General features: G+C 38.8%; 1 protein-coding gene across 1 annotated transcript in view; it reads left to right on the top strand.

Moving 5' to 3' along the window:
• The window catches only part of MEI1 (meiotic double-stranded break formation protein 1), a 2,282,292-nt gene that overhangs the window by 1,082,280 nt on the left and 1,187,520 nt on the right, over positions 1-12,492 (top strand). The window contains exon 12 of the mRNA XM_044073933.1: positions 1,515-1,606. Coding sequence (XP_043929868.1) covers positions 1,515-1,606 — 92 coding nt within the window. The remainder of the gene's footprint in view (positions 1-1,514; positions 1,607-12,492) is intronic.

The raw sequence follows: 12,492 nt of genomic DNA on the forward strand, positions 1-12,492 counted from the left end.
GTCCAATCTTACTGTGCAATGTTAATATTAACACAAATGGTAGTTTGACTAACAGCAAGGCTATTGGGAGTAGCCCACACAGTGTCACCAAATAAACATGGAGGTACTCTCAAAACTTAATATCTCTACACAGATTAGTCACAATGATATGTTTAAATATTTTTAATAATAAATAATAAAAGAACAAGACAATATTAAATATATATTCACAGTGATATCAGAGTTCAAAACCACAGGACATTTTTAAAACAACATTGCAGGACAGTCTCAAATAAAGAAAAATATCTAAATTAAGCTTCACTATATTCCTACCTAACTCTAAGAGAATTATGCTGTAACCTAAGAACTTAATAGTAAAGCAAGGCAGATGTGGTGAGTGGATCTTGTTGTTTCCAAGTCCAAGACATAAGGCAGATGTTCTGTCTCACTAAGAGGCTTCTCAAAATAATATGTAAAATATTACTGCTGGGATAGCTTGCGGAATGACATCACTTCTTGTCATTTGACCCTAGTTTCCAGGCAAACAACAATTGATGAAGCTGGCAGCATTTAGCATCTACCTCTAAAAATATACAGGCAAGGGCTTACCCTAAGATCTCTGGCAGATGCTGGAAGTTATAAAACAATTGCATTCATGCTTTCAAGACTAGTAATTAGTTCACCCTAAATACAATACAGAAAATTTCCTAGTACAGTAATTGTGTCTCTTGCTGCATTGAAAACTGAAAGATAGCATCTTTTATGGCCTAGCCATAAAGTAATTTAATTTCAGTGATTTTTCTGAAGTTTGTTGGACTGAAGTTAACCTCCGGTATTCCATTTTCTACTGTTAAAATATATACATTTAAACAGTTAGAAAAGCGCATGTACATTTCTGTTCTCTTCCAGTAGGACACACTGTGGATCGATTTTAAGCACAAGCATTTTACAAATACCTTTTCAACCCACATGCATCTGTACAAGCAGTTTGATATACACATGACTTACAGTTCTAATACATTTGTAACACAAGCATCTTATATAAATCATTTCAGTATTCACCATTGACATATAATTATTTACAAAATTCCAGCTAGCTGGGCTGGCAGTATCTCCTTTCATCACACTCATGAACAAGCTGTTGTTCTTCATTGCGCCACCTCCTCTGAGAGATAGGGACAATGTCTGGGAGCATTTGTGCTCCTCCCTCCTTCCCTTCAAATGGATCTGCCCATCCTCCTCAAGGCTCCTTCAGGAGCGCTCAAGCTGGTACTCAAACCTCGGTCATCTGAGCTACAGTCACGGCTTTATTTCTACATGCCACCGACATTGGCCACTGATATCATATTAAGATAGTTTTAACACTGTCAGAGGACAAGTTTTCACATGAACAGGCTTTAGCTGATCTGTCAGTCTATACCTCTGAAATACTAGCCAAGTGATTGACTTTGTGTTTAAAACTTCTAAGCATGCAACAGTCTTGAGAAGCACTGAATTGCTAATTATTATTTTTTTTTATTTGTTTAATATTCCAGGATTACACACCAGGCAGAGAAAAGTCAAAAGTTTTCTTCAAGCAGGGACAGTATTTGTTTTGCGCATTAGAGGCTTTCAACAGTGCTTGCAGGTATGCCTATGCTCATTGTAAAGCAACACATTACTGAGTTCTCCTTTTTATTGGAAACAGACCAATTTTATCTTCATATCAAAATATTATTTAGATTAATTATGTAGGCAATTGCATGTTGACAGTTCCGATCATCTGTAGGCTTTGTCTCAATCTTTCTTTATCTTTCTCTCTCTCTCTCCTTGACTCACACTTCATAGGTTCATAGGTTCATACTAGGCTATCTGCCCTAGGGCATTTATAAGCCTAGCCAGAGTGTGTTTGGCTTTCGCCACCCATTTTAAATGAATTTTGCTATGCCCTTTTTCGAGGTTAGTATCATCTCAAAAAGAGATTTGCTTGCAGAATGGGCATGTTGTGGTTAGAACAAAACTACTCTTCTAAAAACTTATGAATGGAAGATAAAGAGGAAAGGGATAGTTTCTAACTAGAATGTGGGATAATCTGCCTAGATACAAGTCAGAGAAAGGAGGGAAGGCTGTGGTAGGTTTTTCAGCCTCCTGAGGCAAAACAGAATTTTCTTCAGGGTAACTCAATTGGAAAAACACAAAGAACCTACCTTCACCTGGTAGATGCCATAGTATGACTGAGGCTTTTTGTCTGATATTTGTGTAAGAGGCAGCTTGGCATAACTACCAAATGGTAATGATATAAACTGTAACTTAAAAACAAAAAGGCTGGAGTTTTCCAGGGTGGGAAGAAGAATTAAAATGTTGAAAAAAAGAGCCATTATTATTGCCAACATGCTGTGTTCTATTGATGGAAGTTCACTTTCAGTGGTATGTGGTCTTTGCCACTATGATGGAGGGATGAGAGAGATGGAACATCTTGGTCATGTGGATTGTATCAAGATAATCTTTTTGACAAGTGAATGCTGCCTTCATTTCTCCTACAAAACAAGCTGCTTGTAGAAGATGTGAGAAGGAAGCTTTAGAAAAAAGTACCAAGCTGAAATTAGGTAAAGAACTGTGGAAAATGTGAGTGGTGGTTAGTGACTAAAATTTGGTAAGAACCTGCATAAAGACAGTTTAGGGAGATGGGCTGTGACAGAGGTGTGAATGGCTAATGATTTAAGGGAAAGAATTTTAATGGCAGCATTTGAATAGGATAAACAGATTACATGTCCCCTACACATAACATTAGTGCTATTGCACTCCAGCCAGTTAATGTGAGCAATATTCAGAAGACTTTAGCTCAAGTTAAAACTAATGGTGAATAAAATATTCAACAGGCAAGTCTATCTTTCTTAGGCTTTTTATTTCTCTTCCCACCCTTTTCCTGCTTTCTAGCTACAGCTGCTTAATACAGATCTTGTGAAATAATTTCTAAGGAGAAGAAAACGTGTCACTTCCAAAGACAGAATCACTGCAAAACGTTTACATCAAATAGCTTGCTGCATCACCCGGCCACTCAAAGCACACAATTTGACCTCTATGTCTGCTTACCTCCTTCGTTCAGAACTTTTACTACAGCATCTGTCTTTGAGACTTTTATTGCAGTATGTTTTCCACCTGCTTTACAACAGGTTTCATCTATTTTTGACATTGGCTGTGCACTTTTTGCTGCAGGTTAGAATGAACTGTGTACATGTATCTCAGTGGTATTCAGTAGATTGGATGTTCAAAGTAATCTCCACAACTTGAAAACCCAAATGTGTTTTTCAGGCTTTTCATTGGTAGGTGAGGATGGTATCAAGTTATAGCATCCTGTTGACATTTTATGACAATGAGCCAATGAAAGATGGGAAAATGAGAATCTGAGCTGATCCAGTCCATACACTGTAATAACTGGCCTGGTCAATGTAGATACCTCTATTCTGCATCTTTTGGAATCTTGTGTAAGTTCAAGATTCTCCCTTCATTCCCATCATGTACTGCTATGCTGACATTCTCCAGATCTCGTTGTCTCATTTCTCAGCTTCAGACAAATGTTCTTAATTATATCTCTGTTGCACTAATGCTGACCTGTACAGTGTTTCCTGCCAAGGATAACATGCATCCAGTCAATATGGCAAAGCTCAGGGGCTCCTTCTTCATGTGCCATACTTTTGCCTCAGACCTAGGCACAAGGGCTCTTTGCTGCTACATAAAGGACATATGGATGCCAAATGCCTCAGACCTTTCTTTCTGCTAGTCAGGGAAGCAAGGCATTGTTGTTTTTCCCCTGTCTGTCAAGATATTTGAAAGGAATCAGTGAAAGCCAAGTTTTTCCCTTTTTTTCTATTTTGAAGTTTGTATTTTTGTTAATATTATCAAATTGTGGCACATGCCTCTGTGGTAGTCAATTTCCCTACAAAGATAGACATTCCTGGAATGCCTTTTGCTTCAGATTTGAACATAAAGTTAAGGAGTGTAACATTTATCAAGCTTTCACCCTCTCCAAAGATTTATTCAGAGAATAAGGGACTTAAAATTTTAATGCAAGACACCATGTCTAACAAAGATGTGCATCATTTCCACCCTTTAGGCTATATGGGCTGTGTCTTGCTCAAGACACAACAAACGACCAGCTTCCAAAAGCTCTGACTTCCTGCCATACTTCATTTTTGACTACTGATTGATAAGCCCTGAGGATGGAAAATCAGCAGTCAGAATGAGAAGTCTTAAGTACTTTCTTGCCACCTCTTGAAGAAGCATCTCAAAAGCTTCACGAGCATCAGCTGGCATTTCATCTTCTTTTTCTGGCAGATAAGCCCTTTTGGAGAACCCTTCCTCAGAAAATGTAATTTTATATATATATATATATATATATATATATATATATATATATATATATATATATATGTATATATATATATATATATATATATATATATATATATATATATATATATATATATATATATATATATATATATATATATATATATATATATATAAATATATATATATATATATATATATATATATATATATATGGGTGTACTTTCCTACAATAAAAATTCACTTTTTTGAAATGGGAAAGTACATTCCCACTTAAGTGAAAGTGCACTTAAACAAAAGTGCACTTTCGCTTAAGCTCACTTGACTGAACCTACCGCACCACAATGGAGGACATTGAAAAATGGGCTATGTCCTCCACTGTGGTGAGATAGTCACACACCTTAGGGTTAGGGCACGGGTCAAGGTAAGGGGATAGCCCTACTAACTATCTCCTTACCCTAACCCATGCTCTAACCCTAAGGTCTGTGACTGCTAGCCCATTCGGTCTAGCGGGTTCGCGAAAGTGCACTTTCGCGTTATTGTGGGTGTTCTTTTGGTGAACTTTTGTTCTTCAAAAGTACACCCATAAATAAATATATATATATATATATATATATATATATATATATATATATATATATATATATATATATATATATATATATATATATATATATATATATATATATATATATATATATATATATTTATATATATATATATATATATATATATATATATATATATATATATATATATATATATATAAAATGTAGAGATATATATATATAAAGAGAGAGAGAGAGAGTTAAAAAGTGTTTTTTTACCTTTATTTACCTCAGCAGTTGTGGTCTTTTAAGAAACATGGTATTTCTTAAATACCATCTGGTTCTTGTCTGGGACAGCTGTTTTTAGCCTAGGCTTGTGTTTGAGTTTATATCAGGGGTAGGCAATTAATTTTCTAAAGGGGCCATGTGAGAAACTGGGACTGTTTGGAGGGCCAAACCAATAGGCTGAACTCGGAAAAAAAGTGCTATTTTAATAAGCCATAACTAATGTACAATAAAACTGTATTCACAGTAAAGCAGGAAACATCATTACAGCAAAGTTAGTGTAAATGCACAAGTGAATACTTATGGCAGATTAACTGTGTACATGTATCTCAGTGAACAGTAACAGACATTTTATACATCATAAATACATTTAAACATCTTAACAGGAAAGTTAGTGTAAATGCACATGCAAATACTTCTGGCAGATATACTTTGAAAATATTGTAAATTAAAAAAATTCATTAATGGCTGACTCCATGCTGCTATATAAGCATCTGGGAAGTAAGACTGCAGTCTAAAAATGTTGATACCCCCCTTGAAATATATTTGTCCTTGTCACTCAAAAATGTTTTTTGGGTAGACTGAAATTTTGAAGAGAAGGTAGAGACCTAACACTGTTTAGGACAGAATTCTTTGGAACAGGAGCACAACCTGAGAAGATTTTGCAGCAATTGTGAAAAAAGTGAAACACATGTCTAAAGATAATAATGACTAAAAGAGTAGTGAGGTCCTTTAGGAGATGTGAAGGAAACAGCATGAGTGAAAGAAACAGAATGAGCAAGTAAAGGTCAGTAACCAAAAAAAAGCATATGTTAGACAGCTGAGTCAGAAGAGTAAGGTTAGGTGATTCTGTATACTCTTAACTCCATCCCTCTCATTACTGCCAGGTGCACTGCAAACAGTCCAGTGCAGGTGCAGACATCTGCAGAACTGCAAAGCTTGACTAGGTTAAGAAGCAGCCTTTCTTTGCGCTCATGCGCCAGAGACCTGCCCTCAAGCAAAAAGTGTACAGTTGTGGCTTTACCCCAGTTGGCTCTTTGGAGCTTCCATAGGAAGACCTGTACTAATAGCCCCTCCAGTGATGGCATAATCCCACCCATTTACTCCCCTCTCCCATCCTCTTTTTCCATTCCTAATGTCTTCATTCTGTCGATTTACTATGCTTTTCTGTAAAAAAAAAAACATAGTAAATCCACCGTCCTAACAAACTCCGATAGTCTGTTTCTTTTCCAGACTACCGTAGAATCGGTTAGATTTCTGGATTGTCAAAAAAAAGTATAAGTTCTTGAAATTAGCAAGTGTTTTGTCTGACTTCTCAGGGACCAGGGCCAGCCAAAGGGTCGAATGTGGCCCGGGGGACATACAGTGCCCAGGTCTGATTTAGCTCAAGAGCATCATTTGGGGCTGTCATTCTTTAATGAACTTTGTCATGCGACCACACAAATTTGTCTGCTGGGCACTGATTATTATAGTGTATGGACTGGCTCAACTCATATACGAACGCCATCTGTTAGAGTGTAAGAGACTCTAATATATATGTGTGTGTGTGTTGGGATGAGGGGACAAGCTGGAATATTTTTCTGTGGCTGGCTAAACTGATAGAGCAGCAGGAACCTATCTATTAAGAGTAGATGAGTGTCCCTTTCTGCATAATTACTTCTTCGACTTGCATTTATGCAACTTTTTATATATAGGTTTAATATATAAAATTGATTATAGTTGCTGTTTTATACATCTGTACAGTTGTTATATGCATGATTGTATCTTTTTAGGCTTCTGGATTAAGGTGAATGGAAAACCTTTCCCTAAATGGAAAAGCACATGCTTTTTATGTGTGCTAGAGGCAATGCTTATTTAATAATAACAGATCCTGTGCAGTTTATCCAAGGTAGAATAGTAGGCCAAAATATTTATTGTGGCTAATATTACACTACTGTCTTGGAATGTAAATGAAATTGAGGATGGGGATAAAAGAAAGGTTTTTGGATGTTTACTCAGGAATAAACCCAATTTAGTATTATTACAGGAAAATCAGTTCAGTGATACACAACATGCTGGCCTTATGAGGGATGCATACTTGAGGCGGTACCATTCCTCTTTCTCTCTAGGTAGGAGTAAGGAGATTATAATATTGATAGGGAGAGACATGCTTTTCCATTTTTCAGAATATGTTGTTGAGCCTGAAGGGAGATTTTTTTTATGGTGAAGGGCATTGTTTATTGGCAAATGATAATCATTATTAATGTCTGTATGCCCCCAGGAACAACTCCTCATACTATAGCATGGCTTATTACGAATTATGTGTCATGAAGAAGGGATGGTGATCTGGGGAAGGAACAGCAATTCGGTGTCCTCTATGGACAAACATTTTAATTAAATATGTCAGTGTTCAAGATGGTTGATGTGTGCTGCCTTCTAAGACAGCCACATTATATTTGTATTTATTATTCCTGAAATTTTAAAACCTTCTCAGCAATTGATAAGGTGTTAATTTATAAAGAACATGGGTATTCAGCATATAAACTGTATGTAGCTCCCATTATTTTGTCAGATCATGCAGTGCTGAGTTTTACATTTGGGTGAGATTAGCCAAGTAAGTATGTTCCTTTGTAGGGGCAAAACATTTTGGTAGCATTTGAAGAAGTTCATTGCTGTGTGGGGAGAACTCTCAGGATAGGGTACATGTGCAGGTATTATTTGGATGGGAGCATTTTAAATTTGTTGGTGGATACTTCAAGGAAGTACATGGACAGGATGCAATACCAACAAAGGGCAACATTATTCATTATTTTCTCTCCAGAGAGATCATCTGGAAGCACAGGATCAAGAGAGAAGGGGGTCCACAAATGGTAATCAAGATGCAGGAGATTAAGGACAAGTTTAAACAATGCCTAACATATAAATCTGAATTAGCACAAAAAATCATTAAAGCAGTGATTCTTTTGAGTTGTAATCAGCCAATATAAGTATTTAGTTCTGAGTTTGCAAAGGCAAGAACTGGATAGACAAATGCATGAGACTAAGGAGGCAAGTACAGCCATGATGGTCTTGTTTCCTCAGGATATACAAGAGTTTTTTTTTTCTTGTAAAATATTGCAGGGGATTACGTGTAGACAAACAGTTCTCTCCACTTGAGGATATTAGAAAGTACCGCAGAGATTTGCCAATTATAAAGATGGATCAGGTAAAAAATTTAAATCTGATGCACCCAAATGAAAACATCTGAGGCTATGAAGATTTTGAGAAGACAGCTAGAGGGTAAGACCTTAGCGAAAGACAGGATACCACTGGAAATATACAGAGAGGGAGGGGTTTAGTGGTTAACCACTTTTCTGGTGATAGCTAATAATATCTTGGAATATGGTTCCCCCATTATGGAAAGAAGCATTCATGGTGGTGTCACCCAAGCCAGGTAAGGATACCTCTAACTCAGCATTTTAAAGGCAACTCTCAGGGCATGGACCTTAGAAGTGTCCAGAAGCTTGTCAGAGTACCCAGAACTGCAGTTTTGGAAGCAGTTAATTAAGGGAATGCAAGAGTAAGCTGGAAGGAGTTCTACACACAGTACTTTCTTGCAGAAGGTAATTTTCCATTTTTCTTAAAACTACTTACTATGTTATCCAGTAACAAATTATTTAAGCATCAGAAGGAAGCTTGGTCAAGATGGATTTCATGGCCAATGTAGATTAGAACTCAGAAGGAGTCTATGAGAGGGGTGACTTGTATATGCGCTGCAGGATTCTTATGGCTCCCAGGCAAAAGTTTTGAACAAATATAAGCACATGTAGGGGAAGGACTTAAAAGTTGAAATTACCGACACTGATTGGGCAAAATCGGTTGCTGCTTCCAGATATGCTATTCAAGAAAATTTTGATTCTGTGAAAGGAAGTCTCAGTTTAAATATTTTATACACCTGTGAAGCTAGTGAAGATGTACAGTGAAGCAAATTCCTGTTGTTAGATTCATGTTGTTTCTACTGTAGGATGGCAACATTGGGAGATTGGATGCATGTGCTCTGGGAGGGTCCAATACTGGGGATGTTTAAAATGGTTATTTAAGGAAACTGTGACTCTTTTTGGCCAGGGTTGGTATGCGTCATCAGGCAGAACCTTTTTACTAGGGTTTACAGAATTGCTTGGGATTAATACTTTGGGTATAAATCTTTTAAACTTACTGATGCTGGGGAAGGGGCAAAGAAATGTTTATTGAAAAAAATGGTAGTTGGTAGCACCTTTAACAATTGCAGATTTAGTAACATTAATAGATGAGCAGAGCAAGCTAAATATGAACTTACAACTGATAATGTAGCCTTCAAGCCCAAAGCTCAATTGAAATTGGCCCCCTGGATAGTGTTTAAGGCAGATTATGCTGCAGATTTTTTTTTCGAGCAGTAGGTGTTATAGTAATGCAGTTGCTTCCACAAGATGGTATTAGGAATATTTGTTCCTCATGAATGTAGCTTGTTTTGTAAAATTGTTGATCTAATGTTGTCTCTTCCATCAATTCCTCAGTGGATGGGTCTTTGGCCACTCACAAGCTTTGAATCCTGTGCTCAGGTTCCTTCCCTTACACATAATCCCACCGTAAGGAGGAAGATGCCTCAGATCTTGTTTGCCATTTATTTGCCACAGACATGGTCAATTATGCTCAATGCTGTAGATCAGAGACACATGATTTTCAGTTTATCTCTTTTCTTCCCTTTTCTTAGAATGGTGTTTTTCTCTACCCTTCCTGATCTTCTTTCACTGAAATTTATAAATGCTTATATATATATATATATATATATATATATATATATATATATAGTTAGAGAGATTGTATATATATCTATATATCTATATATATCTATCTATATCTGTATATATATCTATCTATATATATATATATATATATATATATATATATATATATATATATATATATATATATATATATGTGTGTGTGTATATATATATATATATCTTTATTCATGGATTTTGTCAAAGTAATCTTCCACTCTCTGGTGCCTGTTGAAGATTCTTTCTTCTTCTTCATCTGCTTATTCTTCCTCTGTCCTTTGCCAACTTAGGGTTGTTACCTTTTGTTTGGGTATATTTTTGACAGGTTACTGTTTATTTCTAGTGAAACTGTCAGAATGTCTGAAAAACTGTCAGGGTTCAAAAAGTGTGTGATTTGTAGCAACAAGCTACCTAACTTAGATGCACATAGAAAATGAGTGTACCGCATGGGGGTTGCACCCCTGTTTGAGCAGTGCAGCATTTGTGAGGCCTTTGGTCACAGAGCCTTAGTTGAAAAGAGGAACAAGTTAGTCCTAAAGGGGCTTCTCCCTGCCACTGTGGGAGAAGGACCCATGTTTACTCTTCTGCTTTTCATCTCCTTCTCCTCTATGTAATAAACTGGCTAATATGCTAAGGGACACAAGAAAGCAAAAGAAAAGGAGAACAAGAAGGAAAAATCTAGAGATCCAAAGAAATGGTCTCCAGATTGTTTCCCTTCATTGACTTTGGCTCCCAAGCTGTCAAAAACTCTGGAACCAGTCCTCGGTGGATCTGGTACACCTCCCTAACAAAGTCTTGTTTTTCTTTGGAACTAGTATTTCCTAGATTGAGATCTCCTATTATCCAGGAAAGATTGATGTTAAGTTGTCTATCTCGCCTTCATTTCGGCCATCTTCAATAGTGCGAGAGCTGTTTACTGGCTCGAGGCTACCCCATATCTCATGATGCCTGGCGTTAGCTACCCAGATCTTGTTTGCCGTTTCAGACTGCGAGGTTGTCTTACTGGCTCAGGCTTCTATACTTTTTGTATTTTTACTAAATTTTGCTAAATTTTTTTCTTTATAGTGTACCTAATTACTTAGTTGTTCTGTTCCTCAAGCTAGATTCCCTAGATAGCTTTTATCCCTTTGAAAACTCGTTTTACTTAGCTCATGCTGTCAGAAGATGTCTCTGACAGATGGTCACACTTCTTGTGTCTGCTGTCTGGGCGCGGTGCACCTGAAGAACTCTTGTTCAGTCTGTCATGCTTTCAGCCCAAGGGTCCTGCAGGAGCAAAAAAATAAGTTAATCCTTCGGGGTTTGCGTAAGCCACAGGATTCACCGGCTAAGGCTCAACTTGCGAAATCCTCCAAGCCACCCAAGTCTTCGGCTCTGAGTTTTGAGCTGTCGTTGGGTGAAGCAGCACCATCCGCCTCGGCTCCGGCTGGAGCCGATATGCCTCCCTCACAGTCGGCTCCAACATGACCTTCGGAGCCGTCCATGAGTCGAAAAAGATCTAGGTCTCCCTCCTTGGAGTCGATACGCTCGGCTCCACAGTCACCTCTGCTCCAATCGGAGCACAGTCATAAGTCCTCTCACTCCTCTCAGTCCTCCAGACTTTCAGATCATGATTTGGAGAGAGTGGTCAGCAGGTTGTTGAAATCACAGGCCCTAGCAAAAATGTTGTCCAGCCCCCCTCATCTGGTGTCGGCTCCGTCCACTTCTGAAAATACTCCTCGTTGGGGTTCATGTCGTGGAACCGTCGGCTCCGATATCTTCTCCTTCAGTTCCGTCGTCAGCTCCGATCCCATCCTTTGTCCCGTCCTTGGAGGGATCTGAGCACCGAGACTCCCTCGTCGACTCCGAGGGGGCAAGTGGCATCGGACCCTTGTCCGACCCCGCTGTCCCTCTCAGAGCTTCGGCGCAGGTGAGCTTGGCTCCTACATCGGCTTTGGAGCCGCCCCCCTTGGTGTGGAGAGGGATTCTGATTTCTTCGGAACCGGAGTCTTCTCTGCGTCCGGGCAGGGACGCCATCGAGGTCATGAGGAGTGTACTGGCCCCTGAGCCAGTCCCACGATCAACCCCATCGGCTCCTCCCTCTGTGGTGCCTGCATCTGCCTCTGACCCTCCTCCTGACCCCAAGCGTGGGGAACCAGTGCTCCAGGGTACCCCTTTGGGTGTTTCTTCCTCTTCCGAGGCCTCCTCTGATCACTCAGAGGAGCCACCTCGTAAGAGGAAGTGCAAGTGGAAGCACGTTGACTCCTCTGAGTCTGTCACATCAGATACCGACTTAGAGGATTCAGAAGGGTCCCCGAGATCCACCTCTAAAGATGTCAGACATCCTTGAAATCCTTAAGCAGAGGGGGAACTGGAATACCCTAGTCCCTTCCAAGGATGAGTCGGTATTTCTTGACACGTTTGGTTCCCGACCCTCCACCTCCTGGGTGTTTCCGCCTTTCGACCCATTTATGTCTGTGGTGGCTCGGAAGGCGTGGTCAGCTCCAGACACAGTGGAACCAATCCCCAGAAGACCTGCTAAATTTATAACTGCACCTCAAGACAAACAGTTTTTATCTAAGGGCGTACCTGTTGAT

The sequence above is a fragment of the Protopterus annectens genome, chromosome 1.part0 (assembly GCF_019279795.1).
Source record: "Protopterus annectens isolate FY-2018-M chromosome 1.part0, PAN1.0, whole genome shotgun sequence".
NCBI classification, from domain to species: domain Eukaryota; kingdom Metazoa; phylum Chordata; order Ceratodontiformes; family Protopteridae; genus Protopterus; species Protopterus annectens.